Genomic DNA, 21112 nt, shown 5'->3' with positions numbered 1-21112 from the left:
CAGCACAGGAAAGTGGCAAGAACGGCTGCCTGGGAGCAGAGGTAGAGGTCACCTTGGCAGGGCCCTGGAGGAACTTTCTGGGGCAATGTTCTGTTTGCTCTTGAGTTTAGAACATGCCGGTGAATGCGCTCATCAAATCTTGAAGAAAACATGTTTAGGATTTGTGCCTTTTATTCTAGGTAACTTTCAAATTTATGTTTTTATCTGGCAAATAAAGATACATAAAAGATACACAAAGTAATAGTCACCCGGTGGAATTCAGTCAAGCCCACTAGGCCAGTGAGACAGCATTTGTATCAAGCCTCTGCCCCACCCCTCAACTCATCTCCAGATGGCTTAGCACACCTTGTGCTACCTAAATGCCGTGTGCATAGTTGCCATACTGGGTTGCTTAGGGAATAACGACAAGAAAAACTGCCTGCGTGTTCAGTGCAGATGAGATTTATTTCAAGTATGTTCCATCTGGGTTGGTGGAATCCACAGATGTGGAATCCACAGATACAGAGGGGCTGACTGTATATGCGTGGGTAGGACGTGAGACATACACATTGCAAACTAGCTAGAATAAACTCTTTAACATAGGCATCACCTCACATATGTGGTTAATTTCTTTCTTCTCTACTGGAGATTGAACTCAGGACTCCACACAGGTTAGGCAAGGGCTCTACCACTGAGCCACATCCCCAGCCTTTTTATTTTTATTTTGAGACAGGGTCTCACTCTGTTGCTTTCGACTTGACAGCCTCCTGCCTCAGCCTCCCAAGTAGCTGGGATCATGGGCATGGGTCCCTTGTACCCGGTTATTCATTTTTTCATGGTGAAACCCCTAAAATCTACTCTCAGCAATTTTCAATGGGCCGATATATCGTTAGTAACTATAGTCACCATAATGTACAAGAGATCTCTTGAACTTACTCCTCCTGTTCAAATGACATTGTGTGTCCTTTAACCAGTATCTCCCCAACACCCTCTACCCACAGACTCTGGTATCCCCATGTTTGCTTAATTTTGCCCAAAAGAAAAAAAAGGAGAGGACTTAATGAGCGTTGGACTCCAATTAATGCCCTACAGGCTGAGCTATTTCAGGATGAAGTAGAGTCCTGTCTGCAACTTATTTTGAAATGTACAAACTGTAAATGTGAATGAAGAGGAGCAGATGGATCGGTACATTTGTGGCAAGGCAAGTGTTGGAGAGGTTCACTACAGACTGTAGGGATGAGTGTTTTGTTCAATTCAATTTTTCTGAATGCTTGAAAACTGTCTTAATGAAATACTGGGGTTCAGGTAGTGTAGCTGCCCTCCCGGGGTTTGCCACCTGGCAGGGAGAGGAGGAGGTGATGAGGTTGAATGGAAGTGACGTGCCTGTGTGGTGAGATTGGAGATGGAAAATTCTAGAAAAGGAAAACTTGTTTCCCTGCATTTCTGGCCTGGGGGCAGGGGTGGAGGATGCAAAAGGGAAACAGGGTCTGCCTCAGAAAGGCCAAGAGGGCCTGTGCCGGGGAGCAGAGGGTGGAGGCAGGGAGGGGCACCTTCCAGCCCCGCATACCGATCCTTCGCAGTGGACGTCCCCACTGTTGGGCGACTGTGCTGTGTGACTGCCCTGTTGGGGGCTGAGTCAGCAAGCTGTGGAGAGCTTGGAGCCCAGCCGGGGTCCCTGGTTGCGCCGGCCTCACATCACCCCGGTTGCCAACTCCCAAGGAAACAGCCTTAAGAACGAGCAACCTGACCTTTCCAGTCTCCTAACTCTCCCCTCAGATTCCAGGAAACCCCCTCAGCTCCCGAGGGCTTCTTCCCAGGAAGGCGGAGGCATCTGGGGAAGATATCCGGGCCTCTCCAAAGCAGAGGCAGGCCACACTCTCTCCCAGTCCTCGGCAGCCCCGTCCGCATGGGGCTCAACCCCACCCGCTGTGAAGGCCAGGTCTCTCACCTGCACACAGATGGCTCAAAGAGATGGATTTGGCAGATGCAGAAAGAAAGCCCGGAACCTGAGACCGGCACTGGCCATGACTTTGCTGTGTGGACTTGGGCTTGTGGCTTTGCTTCTCTGAGCCTAGGTTTTTGCCTCTCTCAAGGGGGGAACGGTAAAGAGAGTGTCTACCTAGTGTATCATGGCCAGCGAAATTACCCGCCGATAAACAGATACGTGGATCAGGATGTCCACACCTAATGCCCAGAACCCATGAATATGTGACTTCATATGACAAAAGAGATCAAAATCCATATGCAGATGGATTAAGAGAAGGAACTTGAAGGCGGGAAGTTGTCAGCTTTTTGCTGCTGTGACCCAAAGATCTGACAAAAACAATTTTAGATGAGGAAAAGTTCATTTGGGGCTCAGGGTTTCAGAGGTCTCCGTCCACAGATGGCCGACTCCATTGCTCTGTGCCCAAGAGGAGGCAGAAGATCGTGGGGAAAGGGTGTGGAGGAGGAAAGCGGCTCAGGACAGGACAATCAGGAAGAAGAAAGAGAGAGTTCCTCACCAGGGACAAAATCTATGCCCCAAAGGCACGCCCCCCCCCATGACCCACCTCCTCCAGCCACAGCCCATCTGCCTACACTCACCACCCGGCTAATCCCTGTGGGTGGATTAACGCACTGATTGGGTGAGGCTCCCATAACCCAGTCATTTCACCTCTGAACTTTCTTGCATTGTCTCACATGTGAGCTTTGGGGGGACCCCTCATGTCTAAATCATAACCGAGGACCCAGTGTTACCGCAGAGTCTTCATGAGAGGCAGGCAGGAGGGCCAGAGTCAGAGTCAAACTGGAAGATGCTGCACTTCCGGCTCCAAAGATGGAGGAAAGGGTGGCAGGTGCCTTTAGAAGCTGGAAAAGGTGGGACACGGATTCTCGCCAACACCTCCAGAAGGGACTGGTCCTGCCCTCATCTGAACTTCAGGACAGGAAGATCCCTCTTGGGTTCCCAACCTCTAGAACTGGCATTTCATACGTCTGTGTTTAGGCAACTAGATTTGTGGTCATTTCTTCCAGCAGCCCTGGGAATTTCACCCCGATGGGATGAAAATGTTTCCTGTGTGCCAGGCCCTGAGTCAGGGGCTGGGGACAGAGCGGTGACCAGAGAGATTACCCTGCCCTCCTGGAGTTCATGTTTGGGTGGGGGACAATCAACAAGCAAAAGAGACATGTGCACACACCTGAAGGGCCGTAGAGACCACACGACCAATAATGTCGGGCTAGGGGCGTGTCAGCCAGGGTCATGTCCCGCGGAGGGCACAGACCTGGAGCCAGAGGAAGGACCAGCTGCTCTGCCATCGGTGAGAAGGAACCGTCGTGTTAGGCTCCCGGAACAGAAAGGCTGGCCAGGGCAGGTTGAAGGGAGCAAATGGGGTAGCGGGGCTGGGGGCTGCCCACCCTGTGGGTCCTCGTGGCCTGCAGGGACTTCAGGGTTTTCACTACGAGCCTTTGGGTAGAGGGCTGGTGGATCATGGGAGGTGAGTTTCCAGAAAGTTTGTTAAAAAAAAAAAGTCATTTTCTGAGGCCTCGGGGAACCCAGAATGGCACTGAAGGCTTCGTCACACACAGATGTGAGAGGATCGTCCTATTCCACTTCCCAGATGAGGAAACTGAGCCCCAGAAAAGAAGCAATCACCCTGCGGCCCGGAGAAGATAAAGGGGCAGAGCCGGGACCTGCACTTATCCACAGCAGGGTCCCTGGTAGAGGGCAGTGACCAGGCGAGTATCCAGCAGGAGACAGCGACCCCACTCTCCTACCAGACCCAAGGGGCCCAGGAGCAGGAATGGAGAAGAAAAAAACACACCGACCTACACCAGAGTCCCCAAGGAGCTGGAGTCCTGGGTCCCTGAGGAAAGGGTCTGCGGTCCTGGCTTCCTGACTCCCTGAAGAGCTGGGGCCCTGGGGCCCTGGGGATTGGGGTCCAGGTCTCCTACATCCCTAAAGAGCCAGGGATCTCTGGATCTCTGAGGGTGAGGTTGAGGGTCCTGACTCAAGTCGCCGGGACTGGTCTGTGGGGGGACGGGGAGCCAGAGGCCTGGTTTCCTGGGTCTCCAGGGAGTTGAGGAACTGGATCCCTCTGGGTGGAGCCTGAAGTCCAGGATTTCTGGGACTCTGAAGGGTGAGAGTCCCGAACTCTCAGAGAACTCAGGAATTCTCAGAGAGAAATCCCCTAACCTCCCAGTCCATCCCTGGGCTCTCCTCAGAAGTCCCAGCCTCCTCATCCCTTGGAACCTGAGAGAGGCAGAAGGGAGGGGTGGTGGGCCCAGGACTCTCTCCTGCAGCTCTGGGAAGCCCTGCAGAGGGGAGGCTGTGGAGAAGCCCACCTGTCCCCTCCTGAGACCTCCCTGCCACCCGTACCAGCCCTCCCAGCCTCTCCCACCCTGCCCCCAACAACACACAAACCACGCAGGCTCTGGCTCCAGTCCCGGCCTCCAGGAAGGCCAAAGAGCGGCTCCACTCCGCTCTCATCCCACCACCCGTCCCTTTTCCTGTTGATCTGTTCTCCTCAGGGGTCAGGATAGGGAAGCACTTGAGGGGCGTGTGAGACTGTTCTCAGGGCCATGGCCCTGGTCCCTCCAAGAAGGGTACACAGCTTGGGGCTGCAGAAGGGGATCCAGAGGGCCCTGCTTCTGTGCAAACTGGCACTCTGGGCAGGGCAACAGCCTGTGCAAAGGCCTGGAGGTGCCAAGAGCTCTTGAAGTCAGGCACTTGGAGAGTCTGGGCGGGAGTGGGGTAGGCGCGAGGCTAGAGAGGCCCGCGACCTTGAACACCAGGCTGTAGCGAGCTGGAACTTTGGGACAGAGCAGAGGGAGCCATGGAAGGTTACACACAGGAGGTGTAATCTGTGGTGCAAGGACTGGGCTAAGGAGAGGTCTCAGGAACACCGTGAAGGCTACTGCTGTCATTGTCTGGGACAAAGGAGGGTGACTGACGTTGGAGACACGTAAGGGAAGAGAAAGGCGGGTCAAAAGATGGTGCGCGTGGAGGCAGGAGCAGAAGGAAGCAGGGTGGACTTGAGGGCCTCTGGTTGGTGGCCAACGGTGGTGGGTGGCAATGCCCTGCTCGGCCTGAACAAAGGAGGCGCAGGAGAGGGGCCCTGAGCTGAAGGCAGTGACGTGGGGGGTCAGCAGATGGAGGGGATAGTTGAGGGGTGGTGGAGAGGAGGAGCGAGCGCCGGGTCCCAGAGAACAGGCCCGCGGCGCGGAGAGCAGAGGTCAGGGGGCGGGGCTTCTGACCAGAGCAGCTCGGAAGATCAGCAGAGGGCGCTCGCCTGCGTCTGTAGCGCTACCTCTTGGCGCGCGCGCGCGTGTGCGTGTGTGTGCGTGTGTGTGCGTGTGTGTGCGTGTGTGTGAGTGTGTGTGTGTTTCTGTGCGCGCACGCATGTGTGGTCCTGTTGTGTGTGCGGATCGCTCTGGGTGTGTCTCTTGTACCTGCAGTTGCTTGTGTGGGGTCTACATCTGTGTGTTTATGCTGTGTGTTTTGTGTGTGCCTGTGTGTATGTTATGTGTGTCAGTGATTGTACCATGTTGTGTGTCTAGTTTGGCTGTCTGTTATGGTCTGTATTTTTCGTGTCACGTAGATGTCCGTGGGTGGCATCTGTGTGTTTTTTTGTGAAGTATGTGTGATTTGGCTGTGTTGTGTCTATGTTTCTATGTATTTGTCTCTGTGTGTCTGTGTGTACACACTGTGTATGTCTATTGTGTCTGTGTTGTGTGGTCTCTGTCTTTGTGTGTATCTTGTGTAGAAGTCTGTGGTTGTATCTGCTGTGCAGCCTTAGTGTGTTGTGTTGAACCATGTTGTGTTTGTGTGTCTGCTTCTTTGGGTACAAGTGTGTTGTGTTCCTTTGTGTTTTCACTGTGCCATGTGTGTGTTGGGTGTGTTTGTGACTTGGCAGTGTGTACCTGTGTGTTGGGGGACCCACACCCCACGTTCCTCGCACTGCTAAATCCGGCAGCCCTCACTGGGCTCACCCTACTTCAGAATTTCCACTTTCCACCTAGTGTCTGAGTGGGGGCTGAGTCTCAGCCTGCAGGGTGGAGCTGACCAGCACTGGGCATCGGTGCCCTCCCCTGGGGAAGAGCCTGCGGGGCACAGAGGCTGCTGAGCCAGACTGCCAGGGCTGGAGAGGCCATGGGCCTCTATCTTTGCATGGACCTCCCTGGCTGGCGTGGAGGTGGGGGTTCCTAGGGGGACCCTCAGCGGCATGAAGCATTTGGAACTAAAGGCACAGCAACCCTGTCTGCCCCTCCCTGAGCCGTCCACTGTCCACTCTCGTCACCTCCCAAAACAGACTCCAGTACGAGGGTCCAAGCCACCTTCACCAGGCCCTGTTTGCCTCCACCGCCTGAAGCCACCCTGCACAGTGTGGTGTAAAACTCTGTCTTCATGCAACCATGGACCTGGGTACGCGGTGCCTAGTGGAATGAGCCACCCTCCAAAGGACTCCCCGGAGGTCCCATGAATTGTGATTCTGAACAGTGGTTTTCAGCGGGGGGACAGGGATTCTTCTGGCACAGAGCAGGTGAGGGCCAGTGTGGCTCCCAACCAAGGTCAGCAGTGTGGAAAAGGAGCAGCCCAGTTTTAAGGACCCCCTCCTGGAAGCCCCCCTGGACTTGGCATGCTGACTGCCCTCCCCACTCCCCTGCACTCGGAAGCATCAGGAGCCCAGGGCTGTATGGGGACAGGGCTGGGGTCAGGGCCGCAGGCTCCTTTCAGCCCAGTGCCAACCAGACCTGACCTCTGTGCGGCAGACCTCCTGGGGCCCAAGCAGGAGCTGAGGTTCTGGTCAGGGCTGGCCCCGCTGGACGTCCAGCTGGACCCCGGCTGGCTCCTGCCAAGACTAGATCCTGGACGCAGGGAGAACAAGGCCCCGCCCCAGCTCAGCCACCCCGACCTGAAAGGAGAAGCGACACCCTCAGGCCTGGGACCTACACCCACCCCATTTCCTGTTTTCCCCCAAAGTGTGTGGGAGATGTGGGTCGGTACCCCGGAGCGGAAGCAGCAGGGCTGTCGTGTGCCAGGTCCCCTGGGCCCCAGAGCATCCTCTTGCCTGAGTTGAGTCCGGGCAGGGACCCACTGGGAGCCTGGGAGGAGCGGGTGGGGATGCTGGGCTCTGGGTTAAGGGGCTGTCCTCAACCCGACCTGCAGAACGTGTTCCCAAGATTCCTCCCCCGTCCCTCGGAGGGACGGCACACTATCCCTCAGACACGCCAGAGGAGCCCAGGCACTGTCCACAGCACCTCCCGGCCCTCCACCCACACCTCAAGTCACAACTGTCCACAACACAGTCACTGCCCAGGCTGCCCCTCGGGGATCCTCCCGCCCACCTCCTCCCTGGCCACCCAGTGCCCAGCCCCTGTCAAGCAGCAGGGTCCTGCTGTCCTGGAGGGCACCATCCAGAGGACAGTGCAGCCAGGTGCCTCTCTGCCATGGGGGAGACAGATGTCCAGCTCCAGTGGACAGGCCAGCCTAGCCAGTCCTGGTGAGGGTTGGAAGGTGGGCATCTTCCCGAGCAAGAGGCATGGAGGTGGGGGCCGGGGAAAGGGACATTCCTCCACCAAGGATCAGAGAACTGTTTTACAAATGAAGAGCAGGTTAGATGGAGGCCCAAGGGGTTCGTGTCAATAGGAGGCTGGGTGGTATTGTGGTTAGGGCTGCCCGCACTCCCCGAGTTCAGATCCAGCTCTGTCATTTATGAACTGTGTGACCCAGGGCACATGACTTAACCTCTCTGTGCTCCACATCCTTTATCCATAAGGCAGCATTGATAACCACAGCATCAGCCTCCCAGGTGGTTGTGCAAACTAAATGTGTAAGACACCAAGGTTCCCGGCCTGTGGTTCCGATCTTGACTCTGCCACTTCCTTCCTCTCCGGTGTTTGGGGGCGAGGGTTGGCATGGCTGGCTTTCACTCAGCTCCCTTACTTGAGAAGTGAGGGTAATAATAGTGCGGACTTTCCCGGGTTGCGGGGAGCCCCAGAAAAGACCATGTGTGCACTGCGGTCAACCAGGTGGCGAGCCCATAATTAGGTCTGTGAAAGTAGAAGCCCCCATTAGGTCTGGCTGTCCCCAGCAGCTCAAGCCTCTCTCCACCACTCTGGGCCGCGCTGACCTCTGGGATCGGTGCCCACACTCAAGAGGACAGGGACTCCGCTCCAGTGAGGGTTCGGAGGTATGTGTGCGTGCACGAGCGTGGGTCAGAGTGGGCTGTCAGGGGCTTATGAAGCTCCTGGAAGACACAACCTCCCACTAAACCTCCAGGGATGGCGGAGGTTGCAGCCCGAGGACAGGGGTGGATGGTGGGCAGGGGGCAACTGTGGACAGAACCAGGGGCCTGGGGCCACCATTTTGGGGGAAGTGAAAGCCGACCAGCAGGCAGGACTGAGCAGAGGAGAGCTTGGTGGGTGCCCTGGGGCTGAGCTAGGAGGGTGCTGGGGAGCCATGGAAGATTGTAGGCAGGGACAAGACCTCTCAGAGCAGTCGGATGTCAGCATCCTGCCACTTGCCAGCAGACACCCTTCCATGAAGCTGTCTCCAGACGGTTGATCGAAGGTCCTGGGTTTCAATACTTCAGGAGTTTGGTCATGTCATTCGTATGAAATTCTGAGGCTTCGATTTAGATCTTTCCTTGTATTGTGAGTTCCATTGAGACGTATTGTACTAGGTGAAACTTGTTAAGTAAATCTTCCTTTTAAAAACTGGAGAAAATGGGCTAGGGATGTAGCTCAGTTGGTAGAGTGCTTGCCTTGCAAGTACAAGGCCCTGGGTTCAAATCCCCAGCACTGCACCCCCCCCCAAAAAAAAGGCAGATACATTAAAAGTTAAAAAAAAAAAAAAAAATGGAGAGGGGGTGGGAAATGTCCTGGATTTCAATCCCAGTCCCGCCTCTGTGTGAGGCAGACACCTGGACACAGTGAGGCCCGACGGAGGGAGGAGGGGGCTTACTGAGCACCCACTGGACTCCTTCATACCAGCCGAGTGGGCTCTGTTGCTCCCCCAGTGTACACATGGGTAAACTGAGTCACCCATCCAGGGAGATGCCAGAGCCCTGGTTCAGGCACATCCAGCTGCCCCAGGATGGAGACAACTTTGTCTCCTCCTGTGATGGTGGGAGAACTAGCTGGAGCTGCAGCTAATCAGAACCTGGCCACCCCTCGTCCCCACTTTCCTAAGGCTCAGAGAGGGCAGGCCTCTTGCCTATAGTCACACAGTGCGGAGGAGACAGCTGAGACTCCAGGCTTACTCTTCCACACGAGGTGCCTTAGAGTCAAAGGACGCTGAGTCCGCTGGGGGACAGAGTGTCTGCATTTCTGAGCAGGAGGAAGTACAGAGTAGGTGCTTGATAGACGTTCAGGATCCTAAGACCCACCTCGCATGTACTCTCTCCTTCAACCCATAAGTCACAGCCCCATATATTGGGTGGTATCGTCATCCCCATTTTACAGAGGACAAAACTGCAGCTCAGAGAGGTTGAACCTTGGCTGAGGCTGCCCACCATCCTAGTCAGAGCTGGTGGTATTTTGGGTGCCCTTGTTCAGAGAATCACCCACATTCTCACAGAGCAATTGCCCCCCCACAGCCTGAGGATTATTAACATTGCCATTTTATGGACAAGAAAAGAAACTAAGAAGTTAACCCCAATATTGACTTCAGTTCATGAAGAAAACAATCAGCAGATGGACACTGAGTCCCCCAACTCCCAGATTCTGTCCTGTGCCCATAACCAGAGTTCGTTGCCTTGGTAAAACCTAGATCCCAGCTGGAGCTGTGACGTTGACGTGCCCGGAGGCCAGCAGCTCAGCAGGCAGTGAGCGTCCCGTCGCCAGGGGATCCAAGCAGGACTGCCATGGAGGGACGGCGATACGCAGGTGGGAGGACCCTGGGGTGACCCTGACAAAAGCAGGTCCCTGTCCTACTTCTGCCAGGAGAGGAGGGGCATCCCCAGGCCCTCTCTAGCCAGCTGGGCAGATTTCTAAGAAAGGCCCGGGGTGGATGGGAGGTGAGCCCCGAAAGACCTGCTGGCTCGGAGCCAGGCGGGAGGGGGAAGCCCAGGCCCTGCCCTGCTCTGACTCAACAGCCTCCTGACAAAACTCGGCTCCAGCCCGGAGCTGGTGCCTGGCCCAGCGGAGGCCAGGCAGAGCAGAGGCCAGGCAGAGTGGAGGCCAGGCGGAGGGGAATTTGCACGATGAATCCTCAGAGCCAGGGTGAACCAGGGCAGGACCACAGTGGGTTATCAGGGTAGAGCCTTGGGGAGCCCAGGTGTTGGCGTGAGCCTTGAGCCTTGAGTGACACCTGGGAAGGGGCTGGGGGGCCGAGATGTGGGGAGAACTGGGACCAGTGTCTTGTATTTAGGGAAGGGGCTCAGGGCTGGTGACAGGCATCTGGGTACAGCTTGAGGGACCAGTGGGTCAGAAGGGACTGGAAAAGGAGGACCCAGCCTCCTGGAGGTGAGCCTGGGGGCTCAGCACTGCAGGCAGGGTAGGTCTCAGCTTCCGCCCCAGGTCTGCCTTTCTGGAAATGACCTAGATCCGTATCAGACTCACTGACCCCCAGAGGGTGAGCAGGCACTGAGCTGGACAGGCAGAGCCAGAGGGGCAGATTCAGAGATGCAGAGACAGAGAGAGGTCAGAAGGGCCGATGGACACACCCTGGACAGTGTGGACAGCGGCACTGGACAATAGCAGCATGTGGAGACGGTGGGCAGGAGAAGCTGGGGGTCCACTGAGACCCTCTACTGCAGTGTGGCTTCTGGATGTGCCCCCAGAATGTTGGGGCTCTGGGTGAAGGGGAGATGGGCTCTGGGCCCAGCCTCCCCGTGTCCCTCATTGATCCCTAACCCCGCCCTGGGCAGGGTTCTCGGAGCCCCCCAGGAAGCGATGCTGCAGGCAGAGGCTACTGCTCGTCCTGTTGGGCATGCTGACCACAGCGCTGTGGGCTGGGCTGCTGACCCTGCTTCTTCTGTGGCGTAAGGACACCTCCAGCCCCAGGTCCCACCCCTCTGGGCCCTTTGACCCCACCCAGACCTTAGCACCGGGAGAGCCAGAGTTCAGCATCTGCCAGCCCCTCCTGTAGAGCCCCCACCCACACATCCCTGCCCCTGACCTTTCAGCAGTTCCCTCGAGCTGTACCCCAGACCTCCTTCCCTAGACTGGGGGTCGGAGTGGGGGGAGGGGAAGCAGCTAGCAGTCCTCGCTTGTCCCCTCCCCAGACTGGGACACCATGCGGACCTTGAGACAGCTGGAAGACTCTGCTGCCCGGAATGGTATGGTGAAGGCTGGGTCATCCTGCTCTTGTCCTGGGGCTGCCCCTCCCCAAGCCTCAGTGTCCCCCATGCCGCCCACCTCCCGTGGGCTTGGAGAAGTGCCGGGCGGCCCGTCAGAGTCTGCGGACAGCAGCCTCCCCGCCGGGGCCTCGCCTGCCCCCTGCGCGGCGGGCCTTCTCCCTGGGAGCTGCACCAAGCAGGTCTGCAAAGCGTTGCATCCCTGGCGAGGGAGGGTGCACAGGTCCCGCCCTTCCTGCCCGCCTCTCCCCGAGTTTGTGCCCACCTCCCCCAACAAAACCTCAAGGAGAAAAAGCCGCAGCTAGTGACCACGTCAGGAGGCCCCTCGCCTGGGGGGCGGGAGGGGCTCAAGGGCCCGTCTTTGTGGTTCCTGAGGATGCTGCTTCTCTCCGTGCCCCAGTCTCCCAAGTTTCCAGGGACCTGCACAGGTACCAGAGCGACCAAATGGCCCAGAAGTCCCAGGGTGAGCCTCTTGTGGTTGGGAGCTCGGGTGGGGGAGAACGGGGACTTGGGTGGTCACGGCGCGCACCACGTCAGGGCACCTGGGAACTGAGCAGGCAGCCCTGACAACCCAGAGAGCGTCCGGGGCAGGGTGGGGACACAGCAGCCTCGGGGACTCGGGACCACTGAGCTTCTCCTCTGAACCAGCTGCTCAGCTGTCGCGGAACATGCAAGAACTCCGGGCTCGGCAGAAGCAAATGGAATCTCAGGGTGAGGAACGGGGCGGGGGCAGACTGGGTGGGAGGTCACGCCCCAGAGCCGCGGGACCGTGAGACTGGGGGCCAGGCCCAGGGACCCTCTGGCCCTGCCCTCTCACACCCGCCAGACTCCGAGCTCTCCTGGAACCTGGACAGACTCCTAGCAGACCTGAGCGACACCAAATCCCAGAGTGAGTCTTGGGAGGGTCGGGGGTGGGGAGGGGGCCTGTCCGTCATCCCTGAGCACCGCCCCCTCCCGGCGCCCCAAGGCTTGAACCAGAGGCGCGCAGCCTCCGACTCGCTGGAGAAGCTCCAGGAAGAGGTAGAGAAGCTGCGGATACAGATACTGGTGTCCAAGGGTGAGTGTGCGTGTGGGGCGGGGTGGGGAGGGGGCACCTGTCCCTTGTGGTGTGCTGGAGGCGGCTTGTGTGTGTGTGATGATGTACAGGGGTCCAGGCTGGTGGCAGAGGAGGACAGTTGGAGGGCAGAGATGCCCTTTGATTCAGCTGTCTCCTCGCTGATTCACGGGGTTCCCAAGCCTTTCTTCTGCTCCAGGTCGGTCAGTTGGTGCTGACCCCTCTGGCTTCTCTGTACTGCTGTCCTCCCCGCCCAGGGGGCTTAGCAGGGGCGTGGGGGTGGGTCATCGGCAGGATTCACTCAGCCAGCCTCCTGCAGAGTGACCTACCCAGGGAGCGGGAGGGTCTTCCCCAGGGGTGGCAGGGATGGAGGTGGCCCCAGGAGGCCTGCAGGCTGCAGAGAGCAGAGGACCCGCTGTGACCCCCTTCCATCTTCCCCTTTCTGCCTCTGGGGAGCCCCCACTTCCTCCCACTGGGTAGAGGGGAGGAAAGACCCTGCTTCAGATGAAGAAGTCCCGTGCCCTGGGGTGTGGCGTGGCTCTGGGAATCCCAGCAAGAAACCTGCTGTGGTCCCTTGGGGAGGGCCGTGGAAGCTGGCTCCGGGTCAAGCTCACTGACCCATCTCCCCACTTCCACCTCTCCTGGAGGTCCACTCCCCACCACCAGCTCTGGTGCTGTCTCTGGGTGACCGTGCGATGAATAGCCAAGACGCCTTCCCTGAACTTTTCTTTTTATTATTATTTTTTAATTGAGATGGGGTCTCGTTGATGCTGCCTAGGCCAGCCTGAACTCCCAGCCAAGCAATCCTCCTGCCTCAGCCTCCCGCATTGCTGGGGCCACAAGCCCACATCACCAGGTCCAGCCCCTGGAGTTTTCTCTAAGGGCCTAGAGTTGTCCTCTTCCTGTTCAACGCCGTGCCCACAGAGGCCTGGGGCCTGCTTGCCGTTTCCAGCCCGGGCCCTTCAAATGTCTGTCCGCAGCTCCAGAACCTTCCCTACACAACACTATAAAAGATCTATTTAGGGCTGGAGATGTAGCTCAGTGTGTAGTGTGTGCTTGGCAGAAGTGAGACCTGGGTTTGATCCCAAGCACCAAAAGAAAAAAGAAAAATGGGAAAAAGAAAATCTACTTTAACACAAGAGAGAACCAGTCTGGTAACAGTGGGTTTAGCTTCCCACCTAAGAGTGGTGGGGACCATGACAGTGTCTTTGGGCTTCCCTGGGGTGAAGAAAGGAAAGAAAGAGACCAGGCTGGCCCCCACGGGAGGCTTGGGGACTGGCCCTGGTGTCCCTTCTCCCTCCAGTGCCTCTGAGCAGAGGGACGCCATCTTGGCTCCCCAGAAAGGGGCCAGGAGAGCTGGTCTGTGGGTGCTGCCAGGGAGGGCAGCCGCGGCTGTCACTGGAGCCATTTGTGGTGACAGAGCACAGGGACAGCATGCTGGTGGGCTTGACCATGGCCCTGCCTCGTGCTGCTGTGGGCAGTGGTGACAGACAGGCTGGCGCCTTGGTAAAGGTGGCGTCTGCCCTGGTGTGGTGGTGGAGACTCTGGCTGTGGCAGTGGGCGCCTGCGGCAATGAGGTTGGCCATGCAGGGCTACTGACCTCGGAGGGTGTGTGATGAGGGTGTCGGTGGCCAAGGACTTGCTAACTGTGGGGGTGTCTGTGGCGATGTTGCTGGTGATGACATTCTGCAGGCCACCAGGTGTCTGTGGTGGAGCTGGTGATAAAGGCGTGGCCGGCAGTGCCGACTCTGTGACGAAGGTGGTGGTGATTGATGTGCCGCTGTCCGCGGAGGGGACTATGGTGGTGACGGTGTTGGGCACGGCTGTGTTATGGCCACGGCGCTGGTGTCTGAGGTGTGGCTGACCACGGATTCACTGATGCCAGCTGTGGAGGGGTGTCTGGTTGCGGACGTACTTCGGGTGGAGATCTCGGCCACAGAGGTGCTTCTGACTGTGTGCTGGTGTCCCTGCCGTGGCACTGGTCCCGTGGGGCAGCCTCAGAGCCCAATGAAGAAGGTGGCCTGCGGGACTGTCAAGCTCTGGGGAGGACCCACAAGTGGCTCCGGGGGCACCCACCCTGCCCGCCGTGCCCACGATGCCCACCGTGGTGCCCACCACGGTGCCATCCTGAGCCTCTCCTCCGTGTGCAATCCCAGGCTCCGCGTGCAACACGTGCCCCGAGCAGTGGCTCCACTTCCAACAGAAGTGCTACTACTTCGGCAAGGGCGCCAAGCGGTGGGTCCAGGCCCGGTTCACCTGCAGCGACCTGGAAGGGCGTCTGGTCAGCATCCACAGCCAGGAGGAGCAGGTGAGCTGGGCTCTGCTGAGGCTGCGGGCAGCAGGGGCTGGGGCTGGGCTGGCGTCCCCACCCCAGCCTCCTGGAGTGAGGGGAGGCCCGGGCACATCTCCCCAGTCCTCCAGCCTATGCTGCCCCACAGGACTTCCTGACCAAGCATGCCAACAAGAGGGGCTCCTGGATTGGCCTCCGGGACCTGGACCTGGAGGGGGAGTTTATCTGGATGGATGGGAGCCCCGTGGGCTACAGGTGAGAGTGGGCCTCGGGGGACAGGGGTGAGGTGGGAGTGGCCGGCACCCCAGAGGAAGCTCCACGCCCAGGGTGGAAGGGCGAGGCTTAGGCTGCAGGGTAGGTGTTGGGGAGGCAGGGAGGGCGGCCGGCCACAGCAGAAAGGGGGGCCCGGGAGGAGAAGGGAGGTCGACAGGAGGCCCGGACTCAGAGGGCCCGGCCCAGGTGCAGGGGAGGGGCGGCCCCTCCTCCTACCCAAAGCCTGTCCCCTCAGCAACTGGAACCCGGGGGAGCCCAACAACCAGGACCAGGGCGAGGACTGCGTGATGATGCGGGGCTCGGGCAAGTGGAACGACGCCTCCTGCCGCAGCCAGCTGGACGCCTGGGTGTGCGAGCGGCTGGCCACCTGCGGGCCACCGGCCCCCTCAGCCTCCGGGGACCTGTCAGAACCTGCTCCCCCACGTGGGCTCTGAGAGACCCCTGCCCAACTCTCTGGGCCCTCCCCACCTTGATCACAGGAAGCCGAGCCCAGAGTGGGGCCCAGAGGACCCCCAGCAAGGCAGGGGGCCCCCATGACTCCCTCCCCCAAAACAACCCGTCCTCGCTTCCGTCAGTGCCCCAGAGGGCCTGTCCCTTGCTTTTCGACTAAGCTGGCCATCACCCCTTCCTGCCTTCAAAGGCCGGGTCCCCCCAGAGCCTGCTGGCAGCCTGCCGGATGGAGTCCCTCGCTGGAGCAGAGCAGCCCAGCCAGCCAGGGAGCTGCGGAGGACATGGGGCTCTCACCTGGGACCACCCTGTGGTTGGTCTGTGACTCCCATCCCATCAGGAGTGCCCTGTCCCTTCCCCTTGTCTTCAGCACCTCAGGACAGAGACCCCCTGCTGCCCCGCCTGCCTTGGTGAATGGTTGACAACGGCCCCCACTCTGGTCCCTGCCTCAGAGCTCAGGCTGGTTCCGTCTGCACGCTGGAAACTCCAGAGCCTGGTGTCCAGACGCCCCACGAGGTGGAGTCTGTACCTTCTCTGCCTTACCTTTTCCTCCTTCACCACAAGAACTAGGTGCTAGCTGGCATCTGGAGATGAAGATCCTGGGGTCCAACAGACCCTGGGAATGCGGTCGGCGAGGCAGCAGAGCCTAGCCACATCCCCTGCCTCAGGGCCACAGACGGGAGGGCATAATTTGACGCATGGGAAGTGTCCAAACAGGGCTGGTGCAGAGAAGGTGCTCACAAAGTGCCCTCTGGAGAGGGGGACAGGAAGGGGACCTGGCGACCCAGGCCAGCTCCAGTCTGGAGGTGCCTGGGAGGCCGAGGCAGCACCAAGGTGGACCCAGACTGACCAGGGCCACAGAGGGAGGAAGCAGGTCAGGCCCACAGGTCAGGCCAACTCTGGGGTCCCCCCGGCCTCTGCTCTTGCCCTGGAGACACCTCCGCGCCTGCAGGAAATGCTGGTGGGATCTAGGTCAAGCCGTGTTGGAACCCGCTCATTTCTCACCTGCCCCTGCCTGGGTCCTGCTCCCAGCCTCACCCCCTCGGGCCTCTGCTCCAGGCTCCAAGTCTCCCCCGCTTTTTTTGAGATGGGTTTGTGTTCCCGAGGCTAGCCCCAAACTCCTGGGTTCAAGTAGTCCTCCTGCCTCAGCCACCTGAGCAGCTGGAACCATAGGCACATGGCATTGCCCCAAAACCTTCCAGAAGTTTCCTTACAGCTCAGGAAAAAAATCCTTTCTGTTTCCTGGATGACAGCAGAAGCCCTAGCTCCCATCCCACCACCCCAGCCTCCTCGCTATTCCGAGCATGCGTGCTCGCCCGCCTCGGGCTTTGCATGTGGTTCCTCCTGCTCAATCCACCCTCCAAGTCCCTGCTCTCCATGGGCTCATCCCAGCTCCCCACCCACCCACTTTAAAATCGCAGCCCTGGGCAGAAGTGAAGCTCAGTGGCAGATGAGTCTCACGCGTGCAAAGCCCTGGCTCATCCTCAGCACTGCAAAAAATAAACAAAATCACACCCTGATGTTTTCCCCAGTCCCAGTTAGAATGTGAGCTTCAGGAGGGCAGGTACCTTCATTTTCTTAGCTGTGTCTCCTGTGTCTGGCTCATTGTAGGCGCTCAATAAATACCTGACTAATAAATCTGCGTGACTGTGGGCAAATGACCTCTCACGGGATCTGCCTCGTGGCCCATGAAATGATGTGACTTGCCTGGCTCACCATGGACTGGTGCTGGGCTCATCCTCCTCCCCGCAGCCCCCAGCCTGGGAGCTCCAGAGGAGACTTTACTTGCAGCCCAAAGTCAGAGCTGTAGTGATCAGAAGCTGCCAGACCACGGCCTCCTCTTCTACTCTCTTGGTCAACCCCACATCCCTACAACTTGTCCACACCTTCTCCCTTCTCCAAAGCCGCCTACTCCTCAGCAGGAGCAAGCAGACCCTGGGCAGCCCACTCCTGGCTGACCAGCTGTCCCACAGACCCTCCCTGTCTCCCTCTGGCGTCCTCACTGCCTCTGGGCAGAGCTGGCTGCTCCATTCCCCTCCTGCTCTTGCTCCTGCAGTCTGACCACTCTGCCCTGGAAGCCAATCTCAGCAGGCTCCCCAGGATGTGGCTAAGCTCAGACTCCTGCATTTCCCTCCACACCCACTTCATGTTTACCAGGATTCCAGCTTCTCACTCCCTCCTCCAGGCCTCTGGCTTCCTCTCTGCACCAGCCCCCAAACCCTTCTCCTGAACACGGGACTCCCAACTCCAGACATACGTACCTGCCAACCTCCTAGACTCGGCCACCTCAGCCCAGATCCAAGCTGTCACCCCACCCAAGCCTCTCCCACAGCCCCCGGCCCCCAGTCTTCCCCAGCCCACTATTCTGTGATCATCTATGTTTCAAGACACAGGTGATCAAGTTTTTTTGTTTTGTTTTTCCAGTGCTAGGGAATGAACCCGGGGTGCTTTGCCGCTGAGGTACACTCCTAGCCCTTTTCATTTTCATGTTGAGACAGGGTCGAGCTAAGTTGCTGAGGTCGGCCTGGAACTTGCAACCCTCCTGCCTCAGGCTTCTGAGTTCCTGAAACTACAGGTGCATGCTACTGCGCCCAGATTAATAGTTATATTTGTCCTATTGACACCACTCTTGCTGGGATGCTCGGACTGCTCTCTGACTAGGTCAGTGTCCCTCAGCCATGAGACAGCTCAATGGAGCATCCTAAACAGCAACCCTTCAAATGTCACCTCTGTGGGTCCTGAGAGTGGGGGTGAAAGGAAGTGGAGATTTGACCAAAATCTGGAAGGATGTTTCCTGGGGAGGAAGAGGGATGGGTTGGTAGGCAAAAGGGAAAGGTAGGCTGGCTGTGTGATCTTCTGGTTTTTCAACAATAAAAATGTGTTGGTATATCAATTGTATTTTAAATTAACACTTTAAGTGTAAAGATGACTTTAGACACCTCCCCACCAAAAACAAGTCCCTATAGCCATGGGTCTCAAAGTACAGTTCCCGGAGTACCCAGCAGCTCAGGGAATGCAAAATCTTGGGCACACGCCAAATCTGCAGAATCTGAGACTCTGGGGGTGGAGCCCAGCCAGCTGTTTTAAGAGCCCTCCAGGTTTCTCGGATGCCCTAAAGCATTGCTTCCCAAACTAAGGTACACAGGGGTCCCAGAAGACTGCTACAATGCAGATTCTGGTTCAGATTTTGCATTTGAACAAGAGCCCAGGTGATACTAGTGCTGCAGGTCCCTGGACCACATTATTTATTTATTTTTTAGTTGTCTATGGACCTTTATTTTATTTATTTATATGCAGTACTGAGGATCAAACCCAGTGCCCCACACATATCAGGCAAGCACTCCATGACTGAGCCACAACCTCAGCCCCCCTGGACCACATTTGAGTAGCAAAGACCTAAGGGGAGAGGGAGCAAGCACTCTTGCCCTGTTTTAAGAGCACACGGCACATCCATTCCTTTGCACATTCTCTGGCTGCCTACAGACTGTCAGCAGCCACTAGACCGAACCACCGAGCATAAGAATCTGCTCCCTGGTCCCTGGCATAAAGCTGGTCAGCTGTGGCTCCATCTTAGCCTGATCTCAACCCAGCCCTGCCCCCGCCACCCTGGAGACAGCCTCCAACTGTGATTCCACAAGTGCAGGCACTCCCACCATCTCCTGTCTGGCCTATCTTTCCCCCACCCAGCCTCACCCAACTCCCCAGCCTTATCTGAAAGCCCAAGCCAGGTTAGACCCTCCACCTTCCCCCATTATAAACAAGCTTGAGCCTCGGCCTCCCTCAACGGCCTAGGGAAGGGACGTGGGTCACAGTGTTGAGTGCATCTCTGAAGCCCCCAAACAAGACACAAGACACAATTGGGAAAGGGGCTCTTTCCATCCTTTATCTCCCGGGCTCAGCGGGCTCAGCGGCCCTCCAGGGCCCGGTCTCGGGCAATGACCGCCTCCTCGAACTTGATCATGAGCGTGGTGCCCTTGTGCCAATGTGCCGTGACCTTGGCAGGGAAGCCGCTGTGTGTGAGTACGGCCTCCACGATGCCGGCCGTGAAGCTGGCGCAGTTGAGCGTGCTGTTCTCCTTGGGCACCGAGATGTAGGTGTTGATGAGAGGCTCACGCTCGATGATGTAGAAGGTACGAGCGTCGTCATTGGCCTGCTCCAGCTTGTCGGCCTCCTTGCCAAAGAGCGCCTTCCACACCGCCCCCTTGACGAAGAGCAGCGCACCCAGCACCTTGGTCTCCCGCCGGGCCCCCTTTTCCCGAGCCACCAGTGCGTCCAGCACCCGCGCGCCCACCTGGCGGCCCAAGGCGGCCAGGCGCGCCTGCAGCTCGGCCACGGAGAAGACGCGGCTCTGGCAGTGCTGCACCAGTTCGGAAAAGAGCAGCGCGAAGGCGCTCAGGCTGACTTCGGTGCGTGGCCGCGCCAGTGCGCGCTCCAACAACGCAGACTTCCCGCGCGTGAAGCGCGCCTCCATGCCGCCGCGGCCCTGCGTGGAAGTCACGAAACGGGTGTCACGGGCGATGCGAAAGGAGCCCTGGCGGGGAGGGCAGGAGGGAAAACCCGAGGACCACACCCACCCGCCCCGTCCTGTCCCCACCAGCGTCGTGCGCTGCAACACTGACCGACTTCAGGAACTTTCCTGCCCACCCCTTTAGGAAAGCCAGAATAAACCGGGAGGGAGGAAAGGGCTGTATCACGACCAAAGGCCTAGGGGGATGGGGACAGGCAAAATCCTTGGGTCAAGCCAGGAGGATGAAGGAAGCCCCCATTCCAGTCCCACACCCTTCGGCAGCTCCGAGGTGTCGAGGGAAGTCTGCCTCCGCGGTGACCTGGATGGGCCTGGGTTGTTTAGTCTGGTAGGAGGAGCCCAGAGAAGGTGCTGGGGATCCCCCACCCCAAATTCCCTAGAAAGGTGGCTGGATGGAGGGACACTAGAGGGAGGGGCGTGCTGTCGGAGCCGAGCTCGCGGCAGCCAGGAGAGGGCGCCGGGTCCCCCCGCCGCAGCGCACGAAGCCACGGCTGTCGGGGGCAGAGGGAACTGGGGCGAGGGGGCGCGAGGCGCCCGCCCTCCCCGCCCTCCCATCCTGGGGTGAAGGTGCCGCCACGGGGCTTCAGAGGGGAAGCGGAGAATCCCGCCCCAGCCATGCACAGCTCCGGCCAGAGGCTGGAGGGGTCTGGGGAAGCCGCGACCGCACCGACGAGCTGGCGCGAGGTGGCGACGGGAGCGTCGAGCCCCCGCACTGGGCTGCGAAGCGGGGATGCGCAGCGCTGCCGGGAGGGAGGGAGGGAAGGGGCCCACCCTGCTCGCGACCCCCGGGGGTGGGCCAAAGCGGGCAGACCAGGGAACACGGACGCCGATACCCCTGCTCTGGACGCACAGGCCCGCGGGCAGGGCTCAGGGAGCGGTCCAGGCTTGACGCGGGCAGGGGTCGCAGGCAGGCGAGCGGGATCTCACCGAAATCTCACCGGGAACTGAGGCCGTCGGTTCGGCCACACCGCTTTACGGCGTCGTAAGAGACGCTGCGTGCGCAGGCGCATGGAGGGCCGGGCGTGTGGGCGGGGCACGTGCGGCGTTTCCCAAGAATGACCGCTGGAGGGCGCGCGTGTCCACCGGGCCGGCGGCTGAGATCTCAGCTTTGCCGGGCGAGGGGACCCGGCTGGCTTTGGTTGGCCCATGAACAGGACAGGAGCACATGCATGCCCTTAAGCACGTGTTCTCTTATCTCAAATACATCCGTAAGTGGTATTGGTAAGGGGTAGTGCGTTCAGGGACGTGAATAATTACAGATGCTGCTC

General features: G+C 58.7%; 2 protein-coding genes across 9 annotated transcripts; one reads left to right on the top strand and one right to left on the bottom strand.

Moving 5' to 3' along the window:
* Nucleotides 1-8033: 8033 nt before the first annotated feature.
* Nucleotides 8034-16965, top strand: Fcer2 (Fc epsilon receptor II). Of its 4 annotated transcripts, none has more exons than XM_047531557.1 (11): nt 8034-8147; nt 9728-9843; nt 10827-10940; nt 11184-11237; nt 11656-11718; nt 11904-11966; nt 12082-12144; nt 12223-12312; nt 14466-14617; nt 14723-14854; nt 15108-16965. In XM_047531557.1, exons 2-11 carry the CDS (start codon nt 9822-9824, stop codon nt 15480-15482), a joined length of 1128 nt encoding a protein of 375 aa, XP_047387513.1. In that variant the 5' UTR covers nt 8034-8147; nt 9728-9821; the 3' UTR covers nt 15483-16965. The 4 variants fall into 4 exon arrangements, with proteins under 4 accessions (XP_047387513.1, XP_047387515.1, XP_047387512.1 ...); XM_047531559.1 differs by having other exon boundaries at nt 14748-14854; nt 15108-15449; XM_047531556.1 differs by having other exon boundaries at nt 12082-12312.
* Nucleotides 16966-19084: 2119 nt separating this feature from the next.
* Nucleotides 19085-20833, bottom strand: Trappc5 (trafficking protein particle complex subunit 5). Of its 5 annotated transcripts, none has more exons than XM_047531817.1 (2): nt 20783-20832; nt 19085-19802 (listed from the first exon to the last, which is right to left on the bottom strand). In XM_047531817.1, the coding sequence occupies exon 2, from the start codon at nt 19788-19790 to the stop codon at nt 19224-19226; it is 567 nt and encodes a 188-aa protein (XP_047387773.1). In that variant the 5' UTR covers nt 19791-19802; nt 20783-20832; the 3' UTR covers nt 19085-19223. The 5 variants fall into 5 exon arrangements, with proteins under 5 accessions (XP_047387773.1, XP_047387772.1, XP_047387774.1 ...); XM_047531816.1 differs by having other exon boundaries at nt 20695-20820; XM_047531818.1 differs by lacking the exon at nt 20783-20832 and adding an exon at nt 20656-20752.
* Nucleotides 20834-21112: the final 279 nt, after the last annotated feature.

Source organism: Sciurus carolinensis, chromosome 17 (genome assembly GCF_902686445.1).
Source record: "Sciurus carolinensis chromosome 17, mSciCar1.2, whole genome shotgun sequence".
In the NCBI taxonomy this organism is placed as follows: Eukaryota; Metazoa; Chordata; class Mammalia; order Rodentia; family Sciuridae; genus Sciurus; species Sciurus carolinensis.
The sequence above is the reverse complement of the archived record's forward strand: the minus strand, read 5'-3'. Positions and strand labels throughout refer to the sequence as shown.